At 45.5% G+C, this 12,751-nt stretch overlaps 1 protein-coding gene across 1 annotated transcript in view; it reads left to right on the top strand.

The window, feature by feature from the left end:
* LOC116909493 (TBC1 domain family member 30-like) overlaps positions 1 to 12,751 on the top strand; it is an 85,071-nt gene that overhangs the window by 40,846 nt on the left and 31,474 nt on the right. The window contains 5 exon segments of the mRNA XM_032913095.1: positions 1,841 to 1,902; positions 2,555 to 2,620; positions 4,258 to 4,383; positions 6,379 to 6,564; positions 11,703 to 11,871. Coding sequence (XP_032768986.1) covers positions 1,841 to 1,902; positions 2,555 to 2,620; positions 4,258 to 4,383; positions 6,379 to 6,564; positions 11,703 to 11,871 — 609 coding nt within the window.

Below are 12,751 nucleotides of genomic sequence, written 5' to 3'. Positions count from 1 at the left end.
ATCCTGAGAACCTTTGTAAAAGCTACACAGTGCATGTTGGTAGTCTCAGCATTCCAGGTGTGTGTGTGTGTGTGTGTGTGTGTGTGTGTGTGTGTGTGTGTGTGTGTAGGATTGATCACATCTCCGGAGTTCATTGATTAACTTAGCAGCTTGACTGAGCTCCACGGTGAGAGACTATGTTCCAAAGTATAAAGTTAGAGCAATTGAGGAAGACATCCCCTTGTGCATGCTTACTTGCACATATGTGCACACATACAGACATATGTGAAGACAGTCACATGAATGCAGAGTGTGTGTGTGTGTGTGTGTGAGAGAGAGAGAGAGAGAGAGAGAGAGAGAGAGAGAGAGAGAGCGAGAGAGCAAGAGAGAGAGAGAGCGCGAGCTTAAAGCTAGGTATGATGGATATTTATAAGCCCAGTACTTAGAAGATACAGGAAGTGAAGACCAGGTAGATCTTCACAGAGAGTTTCAGGCCATTAGGGGGGAAACAATGCGACTCTGTTTTCAGAAACCAAACAGTGCTTTCAAATGATTTTGAAACTATATAAAAAAGGATGTATTGGGGTTGGGGATTTAGCTCAGTGGTAGAGCGCTTGCCTAGCAAGCGCAAGGCCCTGGGTTCGGTCCCCAGCTCCAAAAAAAAAAAGAAAAGAAAAAAAAAAAGGATATATCATATTTTCATATTTAATTATATATATTTATAGAATTTAAACAGGAATAAGAATTGTTATGGAATTTCTCTTCAATAGCAACACATAATTCTGTGGCAGATTTTGAATAAAGGCTAACCAGAAGTAATAAAAAATTGTTCTTCTAATGTACTTTCACACTTCTGGTGTACAGATTTAGGATCTAAAGCAAAGAAAATTAGAGTGATGGATCACTTAGGATTAGAATTCAGTCCTATCTTTAAGTTGTAGTCTAGAATCTAACATACTTTTAGCATCAATGAATAGGTATATTGAGACAGAATTAAAATATCTGGAAGTCATCTAATGGAGTGGATATAATAAGCGGAAAGAGGTGTGGGTAGGTGTAGCTCAGGGATGGGGCACTTGCCTAGCATGTGCTGGGCTAAAGGTTTGATTCCCAGCATTGCCAAATCAAAGCAAACAGAAAGAACAGATAGACAGACATAGTCTGTTCTTCTGAGACACTCACCTTGAACACACACCAGGCATCAGCTCTGCCTCCCTGCTACATTCACGGCCTCCTGAAGGTATTTCATAGCTTTTGGTGTTCTAGTCCCTCCGACTCCTGTGTTGGGAACGGAACCTAGGGCCTCACACATACCCAACAGTTGATCTACTGCCAGGCCTCAGCTCCAGCCCCTGAGTTTTTTCCAGTGTCTTAGTCTATGCAGGTGCTGCAGAAAAACAAACTCTGTAAGTAGAGACCTCCCTTCTGTGTTTTATAACCGTTAATTACCCAGGTGAGGGTATTTGCAGCCGTCACCGCAACAGTCCTCTGGGGTGGAGCTTGCTATTCTTACCTCAGCCATCTGGGGCCTGCGGTCCAGGCAGGACAAGCAGCTCAGGACGCAAAGTTGATGCAGGTCCGTGTCTCCAGCCTGTGTGTCAATCACTGTTTTGTTTTTGCATTGCTCTAGGTGTCTGTGGAGGTCTCCGTCCAATGTTTGTAATTCCATTTTATTGTCTTAGTCATTTTTCTTTTTTAATGTTCAGTGTGTTTTAATTTTAATGAAATTGTCCAAATTTAGTAAAAAGAAAACCACTTAACTTTTTTTAAACAGTAATTCAGTAGAGCCAAGTGTTGAATTTATCTAAGATGTAACTTTGTTATAATGCCCATAAATAACAACTACTTAATTTTCTTCTAGGAGTTGATACAAAATTGAAGTTCACACTTGAGCCATCTTTGGGTCAAAATGGTTTTCAGCAGGTAACTTTGTTTTTTTTTTTTGCTTTTAAGGTTTTTGTTTGTTTGTTTGATTGATTGATTGATTTGGGAGTATCAGGGTACATTGTTATATATTCTTAAAATGGAAATATTCACATGTATTTTGATGCACAAGAGCTGTCAGTGTCCCGGGCGTTGTGTTAAGCTTCTCACATTCTATAGATGCTGTGTTAGTTGGTGTTACTATTGCTCGGATGAAACAACATAACCAAAGAGGTTGGGGAGGAAAGGGTTTACTCAGCTTACACTTCCACAGCACTGCTCATCACTGAATGAAATCAGGACAGGAACTCACACAGAGGCCAGGGAGGATGCTGCTTATTGGTTTGTTTCCTATGGCTTGCACAGCCTGGTTTCTTAGAGAACTCAGAACTATCAGTCCAGGTATGGCCCCACCCACAATGGGCCGGGTCCTTCCCCATTGATCACTAATTAAGGAAATACCCTACAGGCTTGACTCTAGTCAGATCTTATAGGGACATGGCATCAATTGAGGCTCCCTCTTCTCCAGTGACTCTAGCTTGTGTCAAGGAGACATAAAACTAGACGGTGCAGATGCCAAGATGAAGAAAGCCTGAAAAACATTGCTTCAGGTTCATCTTATTCCTTTCCTAATATTTCTTTCTGGTCCTAGTGGTATGATGCTCTCAAGGCAGTTGCCAGACTGTCAACGGGGATCCCAAAGGAATGGAGGAGGAAAGTAAGTGTTTTCTCACAGGGCTAGAATACTCAAGGGCCATCGCTCTGTCCATCGATGTGTCTGGGAAATCTAAAAGTGTTTGCACCATTAACCATACCCTGGGTGTTTATTATTCATGCCAGGCAACGTTCTGGGTGTGCGGGATGCAGCAGTGGAAACCACAGTGGGTGGAATACTTTGCCCTCGTAGAACTAACAGTGAATCAAAGACAGTGTGTCACACAGTGATAAGCGCTGTGGTTAACAGACTTAAAGCAGAGAGTGTGGGAGAATAGGGGTCAGGAGGCGGAGTTTTATATAGACGCTGAGTAGGGCCCTGAAGGAAGTAGGTCAATTATGCAGCTGCCTGGGTAGGCACTGAGGTGGGAAGCACCTGGGCACCTTTCTCAGGCAAGTAAGAGACTAAGGTGGGCGGTGCTTAGAGGCTGGGGGGAAGCAGGGGGCGGAGCATCTAGCTGCAGTGTGAGTAGCTTGGTCATGAGTCCCTCCCAGGCTATAGAAGCAGAAAGGCTCTTCTGTGCCATTGTGAGAGGCAAAGTACTGGGAAATTCTGACCAGGCTATTTCGTCTGCTGGTGAGCATATGAGAGGTTAGGCTACAAACCAGGAAGCAAGTAGACTATTATAATTCAGGCAAGAAATAGGCCGGGGTTGTGGTAGTGGAGGTGGTGAGAAGGCTTAGATGTGTTTCGATGCCTGAGTTAAGGTGAATGTTCAGTAGAATGGATATAAGATGTACATGGGGTGTCAGGATTTTGGCTTAAGTGGGTGGAAAGGTAGTTGGGAGGAATAGGTAGGGGTGTGTGTGTGTGTGTGTGTGTGTGTGTGTGTGTGTGTGTGTGTGTTATGTGGTGTGAGATAATCTGCCTGACATCTCTTACTGTTGAGATGCCTCATTCATTTCTAACACAAAGGTATCTGGTGGGCATTTGGGCAGGACTCTGGTGCTTGGAAGTCTACTTAGAGATATTAATCAATGCTGTTCCTGCCAAATTATGTTCAAATATTGAAATTTAAAATGAACTCTAAAGTTATTAATTTATAAATCTAATCTTAACATTGGAATTTGAACACTGAGTGTTTCTCAAGTGAATATTAACATGGGATTATGAAATTCATTGTTCAGAGTTAGATTTTCTTGGTCAGGTAAGGGAGTTAAACTATCCAGTGACTCTCTAAGAAGTTATTCACTCTAGGAATTTATCTGTCAGAATTGTGTGTGTGGGTAGGATATGTAGGGAGAGGTTTAAGGCGGAGGTCTCCATGGGGGGAAAATGGTCCGTGTGTGGCCAATTAGCTGTTGCCCAAGCAGAGAACGATTTAGAATTAAGCAAAACAAGGTCATAGAATTATACAGTCTATTTAATTACCTGGAATATAAGGGAAAAAATTCTGTTTATTTTCCTCTCTAATGATTGGATTATTACTTGGTGGATAATAGGAACTCAACACATATTTATAGCAAGGAAGAATGAAAAGCCCCACAGGGTTCACTTTAATACAGCAAGCGAGACTTGTGTGCACGAGCTAGCCCTGGCCTCCAAACAGTTGCAGCTAGCCCTTCCCGAATGCAACCCGAGCTTTCTAATAAAAGCGACATATTCTGCTTCACCAGTCCTCTCTGTCTGCACCGCTTCAGGTTTGGTTGACCTTGGCGGATCACTATTTGCATAGTATAGCCATCGACTGGGACAAAACCATGCGCTTCACTTTCAACGAGAGGAGCAACCCCGATGACGACTCAATGGGGATTCAGATTGTCAAGGTAATGCTGCGACCGACCTCGGCTTCCCTTTCTAATGCAGGAAGAAGGATTCTAAGAGCCAAACACTCCCTAGAGGAAAGACCAGACGACCTACAGCCTCACTCCATCAATCAGTAGCTTTTGTATTGAGAACCTGACTGCACCAAGTCTTCATAAATTTAAATGTTGCCAGTTAAGGGGAGACTGTGAACAAGCTCCCATACAGATCCAGTTTATCTAATTTGGCCACACGCTAGGAGGAATTCCCTTTTTGTTTTCTCTGGTGTGGGTCAGGGATACCCACTGTACTTTTAAAGTCATTGGACTGAGAAATTTAAAGGTGAATTTATTTCATATTAGCAACGTTGGGCTCTAGTTAGAGTTTTTGCTGGTCTAACTGTTAGTTTATAGGTTGGTTGTTTGGCCGACGGATCTGCCTTTAGTGTTCTAGTCCACTGTGGGGTGAGCTCCTCTTGCATATCTCCATCATGGCGGTTGAGAAGAGCCCGGTGCTGAGCCAAGGATGTTGGTTTCCTTTGGTACCAGAATAATCCTTGTACATAAGGCTCAGGCATGTGGGCTCTGATTTTCATGAGTGTTCCACAGTGGGATGCTAAGCTGGGATTTGCAAAGGAAGGCTGTCTCATCTACATTTTGGCCAGCACAAGATGGCTAATGTGCTGGCACATTTAAATTCATTTTTTTTTCTTTAAAGGAGGATGAACAAACTAAAACGAGCTACTTTCTGATCTAGCTTGGTTTGTTTCAAGTGAACATTTAAAGAAGCCACGGCATTGCACGTTGCATGCCGAAGCCCTTTGCACCATTCACATCTCAGTGCTCGATTTGGACTTCCAGCATAGGTTCCACAGAGACAAAATGTCACATTTGAAATATTCCCCTTCGGTTTAACTTACAAATTAAGGCCATGCACTGTAAACACATTATGTTATTTTAGTGTATGGTGTTGGGGTTTAAATCTCGGCTCACCGTCCAGACAGACCACACCAAGCCAACCTGGCTCCATGTGGAGAGGTTTAATGGGAGAAGAAGAGTAGAAGAGGGGAGAAGTAAAGGCTGACCATGAGTACGTGGAGGGAAGGGGGAAGGGGAATGGGGAGAGAAGGAACAAAGGGAAAGGGGCAAGAGAGCAGAGAAGAGCAAAGAGAGTGAGGAGGGGGCAAGGAGCCCCTTATATAGTTGCCGGTAACTTTGGGGTGGAGCATGCCTGGCTGTTACCAGGTAACTGTGGGGGTGGAGCTTAGACAGAATACCAACATATGGGTTTCTTGTCAGCATGTGTGTCTATATCATTCTGGTACCTATGGAAGCCAGGCGAGGGCAATGGGTCCTGCCGTCTTGAAGTTGGGAATTGAACCCATGGTTTCTGGATGCACGCACACACACACACACACACACACACACACACACACACATATATATACTAATATACATCTTTAAAAAGGCTCCCAGGTCACATGACATTATAATGGAGTTTTGTTAATAGAGTAACGTTTGTTTTGTTTTGTTGTTGTGTTGCTTCGGAAGCACTCTGAGGATCATTTGCCTGACTAAACTTACCCTTTCGACTCTTTCTCAGATTGCATAGTTGAAAGCAGTAGGAAACCAGAAAATCCAAACGAGTATTTGGCTCATGAGTATAAGTTGCTTATGAATTAAAAGCAAAGGAGGGAATATCCATATTCATAGAGGTAAAGGGGAAATGAAAAAAAAAACAATTCAGGAATTTTTCCCTGAGGGAGTCAGTGTTATGTTTGCTAGTCAGCTTTCAATCACATGACCACGCAGTGACAAATACCTGTCAATTTACAAGATATGCATTTGGCTCACTGGTCAGGAGGTCTGTTGACCCAGTGCTTTGTGTCTGTGTGGGCAGCCATCATGGTGGGAAGTGTGCACAGTCGAGCCAAGCTCCTCACTCCTTGGAGGCCAGGAAGCTACAAGCTCCAACCACAGCGGGGAGGTATTTAAAAACTGTTTTCCCTCCCTCTTTAGGATCTGCATCGCACGGGCTGTAGTTCCTACTGTGGCCAGGAGGCGGAGCAAGACAGGGTGGTACTAAAGCGGGTGCTATTGGCTTACGCCCGGTGGAACAAGAACGTTGGGTACTGCCAAGGCTTCAACATCCTGGCTGCCCTCATTCTAGAAGTGATGGAGGGCAACGAGGGGGACGCACTGAAGGTGAGTGTCAGGTTCAGACCAGGGCAACAGGAATGCCGAAGTTGGGGGTACGACTCTTTCTGACTCCTTTCTGCTTCGTCCCTCCCAATCAGTTTGTAATTACCTGTGATAGGATTTTCCCCAAGTTAAAGCCATATGAGATGACAAAGTGCTGTAGCTGTCAACTATGACTGTTTTCACGCCCATAAGTCACTTTAAAAGCAAGTTAAATATTGAGTGTGTGTGTGTGTGTGTGTGTGTGTGTGTGTGTAACAGGTTATGTGATTGTAACACCAAGTATATATTACTTCATAGTTTCCTTGAGTCGGACATCTGGGCGTGACTGAGCCAGCTAAGGGACACATCACTCTGGTATTTGTGATGGTGGCCACTGTGATCTTATTTGAAGGCTCACATGGCAGAAGTTTTTGTCCGGTGTGTTCCTGTGGTGGTTGGCAAGGAATTCCTCACAGGCTGTTGAAATGAGGGGTCTCAGGTGTTCTGTGGTTGGCTGAAGACCTTGCCATGTAAGGTCCCCCATCTCAGACTGGTGACTTATATCCCTAAGAGTAAGGCAGAGGAGATTACAGATTTGCAACCAGATGTCCCCTGTGGTAGCCCTTGTTTTCCGTATCCATGGTCACTGGGTCAGTTTATATCATAGGGGAAGGGTTTGTAGAAGGACTGTGAAGCCAGGGATGTTGCTCAGGTGGCACAATGCTCACCCGATCTTCACGAAGTTCAGTTCCCAGCGCTGCACAGACCAAGTGCGGTGGTGTAGTTCTGCAACTCCAATACTCGGGGGGCAGAGGCACGAGCATCAGGTGGCGTTCAAGACCATAGTCAGAACATAATGAAGTCAAGGTCAGCCCAAGCTACTTGAGATTTGTCAACAGAGAGGAGAGTGGTAAAGAGACTGAAACAGAGACAGAGACAGACTGAACACACACACACACACACACACACACACACACACACACACACACACACACTAGCAGAAGAGAGGGACCACTGGGGATCTGTTAGAAGTGACCTGCCCAACTCAGCCGCTTTACTTGTTTGTATTTGGGGCAAGGTGTATAGGACGTAAGCAGACGGTGTATGGGAGGTGGCTGCATACAGAAATAAATGTGTCTTTGAGTCTTCGATGTCTAAGACCTGTTTTAGTTGAAAGCAATTCTGAAGGCACTCGTGGTGTAAGATTAGAGGTCTGAAGGTGGGTGGGTAAGTCACCACAGACTGTCTTGGTCACTGGTCTCTTGCTATGAAGGGACTCTATGACCAAGGCAACCCTTGGTAAAGAGAGCATTTGATTGGGGCTTGCTTCCGGTGTCAGAGGGTTACTCCATGACCATCATAGCAGGGAGGCCTTGCTACGCTGGAGCAGTGGCTGAGAGCTTGTATCCGGATCTGCAGGCAGGAGGGAGAAAGAACCAGAGGGGAGGAGACAAGAAGGGGAGGGAGGAGAGAAGAAGGGAGACAGAGAGACACAGAGACAGAGACAGAGACACTGACTGACTGGGCCTGGTCTGAGATTTTGAAATCTCACAGCTCACCCATAGTGACACACCTTCTGGAAGAAGGTCACAAATCCTAATTCTTCCTAAATAGCCCAGCAACTGGGAATGAAACACTCAAATATACAAGCCTAAGGGGGTGGGGGATGTTTGCATTCAAACCATCCCAGTATAGATGGAAAAATGAAGGCTTTCAAACGTGGTGGGCAGGGGCCATTGCCTGATATGCTCAGGACCCAGTGAGTCTCCATCTCGTAGCTGAACCTTCACTCTGATGTGGACTGCAGAGTTTGTGCCATATGAGATCTAATCTTTGCCTCCACCTGCTAGACTGTGGCGAATATCTTGGTGATATGGAAAAATAAACAAATGTTCCTCCTGGTTGTAGACGTATTGCGGTAGACTTAATTATAAACCCAGCCTGAGTGCACTCACCATCTCTCTTTCTCTGTCTGTGTATAGAAGGCAAGAGCTTCGAAGCTACTTGTTCTTCTAAAAGGTGGCGGGGTTGAGAAGCATTGACCAGTCCAATGCGTGGCTTTGGGATGCTTTAAATTAAGAAGCAATTTTAGCTGGACATGAGAGGCAGAGACAGGAGGCTGCTGTGAGTTTGAAGTTAGCCGGGTGAAAAAACCTATTTTATGTATTCCATCTACTGCCTCTAGTGTTTTTCCTAATTTGAGTGTCTAAAATAGGGAGTGTTCTGTGGAAAAGTTGGAATAAGTGGTTCTGTTTGGAGGTGGGACCTAGAGGTTTAGGGAAAGGTGTATGTGTATATGCCAGTCAGAACTCAAATGGACTCAGCAGTGCCTGAGAAATTAACAGATAAGAAGGATGAACTGGACTTAGCAGAGGTAGTACCTAATCTAGGTACTTGGGAGGTGGGGGCAGGAGGATGGGGGGGATTTTTTTAAATGATTTTTTTAATCTTTATTTTATGTGCATTGATGTTTTGCCTACAGGTGTGTCTCTGTGAGGGTGTCAGATCCCCTGAAATCAGAGTTGTGGGCTGCCATGTGGGTGCTGGGAATTGAACCCAGGTCCTCTGGAAGAGCAGCCAGTGCCCTCAATCACTGAGCCATCCAGCTAGAGGATCTGGAGTTTAAGGACAGGCTTGGCCATATAACAAGTTCAAGGTCTGATCCTGCTTTAAAAGAAAAAACAAAACCATTGCTAAACAAAATAAGAAAGGAAAAAAAAAAAACCCAACAAAACAAAACCCGAGTTCAGAGCGTTCTGTGGGATGCCATGGTGGATTGTGGTTGGTACATGATGATGTGCAGACCTTGGCAGGTATCTCACATGCAGAGAGAGGCAAGGTTCATGAAGGGACCTTCCTGATGCCCAGGAAATTATTGGAGATCTGCTTTTCTAGTAGCCATTTTAGCCTCTGCAAGCTAAAATGACTAATTCACAGAAATGAGCAAGCCACTTTTCCTCTTCCTCAGTCCTTGCCACTTTTCCTTTGTAGCTATTTTGTTTAGAAATATAATTAAAAATTAGACACGTGGGTTGGGGATTTAGCTCAGTGGTAGAGCGCTTGCCTAGGAAGAGCAAGGCCCTGGGTTCTGTCCCCAGCTCCGGAAAAAAAAAAAAAATTAGACACGTTCCCATTTCTTCCTCTTCCTCATCTTAATTTAGGACCTAAGACCTGATGCTTGGAATTATGGGTAGAGTGAGGGAGGGCTACCTTGTGCTTGGAATTATGGGTAGAATGAGGGCGGGCTACTTGATGCTTGGAATTATGGGTAGAATGAGGGCGGGCTGACTTGATATCAGAATTTGAGAGGACTTTAGGCTGACAGTTTTATTGTGTTATAGAATTACCAGCACAATTGGGGCCAGAGGGACCGCTCAGCAGTCAAAACGGTTCAGATCCCCGGAACTCACATAAAAGTTGGATGACTGTGTGGCCTGCCCGTTGGAGGCGGAACCAGGCAATCCCTAAGCAAACAAGCTAGCTAGCCAGACTATTTCTGGGCTCAGGCAGAGATCCTACCTCAGTATATGATGACGGGCAGAGGGATCGAGGAAGACATCCGGTGTCAACCTCGGTCCTCCCTATAAACACGCAGCTCCCACAGGACACCCCCCCATCACACCTGCGTATGCACAAAAAAGGAATTACAGCATAATTGAGAATTTTTTTGTACTTTTAAAAAAGATTTATTTAATACATATGAGTACACTGTAGCTGTCTTCAGACACACCAGAAGAGGGCATCAGATCCCATTATGGAAGCTTGCGAGTCACCATATGGTTGCTGGGAATTGAACTCAGGACCTCTGGAAGAGCAGTCGGTGCTCTAAACGCTGAGCCATCTCTCCAGCTCCTTTTTTGTAGTTTTAAAGAGGACACAATTTCTTAATAGAAATGTGCCAGCCTGGGTTGCAGCTCAGCGGCAAGGTCGATTGCCTAGAATACAGGAGACCTAGTATGTGGGCCTCTGGTAGCCCATGTGGTTGTGAGTGCATTTCCAGGTCTGCCTTGGTGTGGATGCTTTATTCAGGCCTGCTCTTGGGATTTTCATATTGCCTAGTTATAGTGGTCCCCAGCACCATAACTAACTAACTAACTAACTAACTAACTAACTAACTAACTAACTGTGTATAACTTAGAAGTGTCACGACGTGCAGACTATGACCTTTAAGTTTGCCATTACTGTTTCTATCACTTTCTCCTGACCCATGTCCACCAGAGCCTTCTGCATCCGCATCTCCCTCCAGGGACTGGGTGGACTCCCTTTTTCCCTGTGGCTGAGCTGCCTCTCACAGGATATGTTTACTCAGTGAATCTTGTTCTGATGTAACAAAGTCGTGGCTCCTAGGGCCTGACGGTCCTGTATGGAAGGCTGCCAGGGGGCTTTTGATCCTTTGAGGCAGGGACTCTCCCACTAGCGAACAGAACTAGCTGTGGTTTTGGTCTTTGCTTTTCAGGGAGTGGGGGGTGGGGCATCACAGAGCATTCAGGCTGCCTGCAAAAGGCTACGCACAGAACTGACCCGGGCGTTGTTGGGTCACTTGAGCGGTTTTTGACATTTTAGAAACGCAAGCAGAAGAAAGCAGTCAGAAGAAAGTGGTAATTTGAGGAACTGGAGTGATGTGGCTCTGAGAGAAGCGACAATTAAAAAAGGCAGCAAGTGTGCAAACAAAACCTAGTGCTGTTCTCCGAAGCCTGGGTCGGCCACCCTGATAGCCCAGGTGGCCGTGAGTACCAGGGCCTGTCTCAGCGTGGGTGTTTTATGACGGGCCAGCTCTCGGGACATTCATATCCAGGCTGTAAAACCGGTGACATCAGGAGCGAGGACGGAGGACCCTGCTGAATGCAGGGAACCTGTTCCCATCTCTCCGGGAAGCTGAGGGTTGCATAATCGCAGCTACATATGGGGTGAACTCAGGTCTGGCAGCCATTCTAGAACCCTCACAGCACAGCTGACTTTGGGTTACTTAGATAATTATGCCGCCCTCTCCCTGCGGGGTGGTGGTGGGAGGGTAGGTGAGTCCTGAATTGGTTTCTGACGCATCAGGAGGAACTTTGGTCAGCTGCTTCTGTCTTTTTGCTGTGCCTTTTTATTTTGGGCATATTGGGATCCTGGCAGGTATGAAGCAGGCTTGTCATTTATTCATTTATATTTTTTTTAAGATTATGATTTACCTGATTGATAAGGTGCTCCCTGAAAGTTACTTTGTCAATAATCTCCGGGCACTGTCCGTGGATATGGCTGTCTTCAGAGACCTCTTGCGACTGAAGCTCCCTGAGCTGTCTCAGCACCTCGACACTCTTCAGAGAACTTCGAACAAAGAGAGCGGAGGTAAGGAAGATGCTTGGCTACTGTGTTTCCGAAAGCATTTGGCTCGGTTCTGCTCTGTGTTATGAGTTTAGGGGTTCTGGAGGGAAACAGGTTGCCAGGTGTTTCTGTTTAAAGGGCGTAGTATAACCACACCTTCATTTCCAGAGAACAAACACAATACCGAGAATATGTAGAGTCACATGCTGGAACTGTCGGCAGGACCTGGATGGGTAGCTGGTTAAGAGCCTGACTCTACGTTGGTTCTGGGTCAGCATATGTTCAGCTCTACACACTGAGTGGTGAATACGGTCCATTCAGTTAAACCAAACCAGCACAGGACCAATAGGACTTTCTAAAACCTGAGCTAGGGGAGCACTTTGGCATAGACTGTGACCTCGGTAGAAGCAATAGGGTTATGGAAAAGAAGCTCTAGGGGAACGGGAGGTGTCACTGACAGGTAGTGGACATCCTCCTGAGTCTACTGTGGCTGCTTTTCTGCAACGGTGTTCTCTCTGAACACCAGAGACTCGTCGGATGTTTGCTGAGCTTCTGTCTGTGATCCCCGGTTGCTGTGGTAGACCACACACACAGTCTGGCCTGACTTGTACATTTAAAGCTGGGAACGCAGGGCTGGGTTGCAGCCAGTGATGACTCTTATCCAGCAAGTATCAGGGTCCTAGGTTCACTCCCTGGCAACAGCAAGAGGAAGAAGCGAGGTGGAATGAAGTAACAATGGGGGCACATTAAAGGATGCTGTTTCCGAGACGTGGTCCTACTGTGTATGCCATGCTGGTCTCAGGCTTAGCGGAAATCCTCCTGTCTCAGTCTCTTGATGCTGAAACTACAAGTTTGTACCAATATGCAGGACTATATTTAAGGGTTCTAAAGACCTAGTTATTAT

The sequence above is a fragment of the Rattus rattus genome, chromosome 1 (genome assembly GCF_011064425.1).
Source record: "Rattus rattus isolate New Zealand chromosome 1, Rrattus_CSIRO_v1, whole genome shotgun sequence".
NCBI classification, from domain to species: Eukaryota; Metazoa; Chordata; class Mammalia; order Rodentia; family Muridae; genus Rattus; species Rattus rattus.
This window is presented reverse-complemented; position numbering and strand designations above follow the sequence as displayed.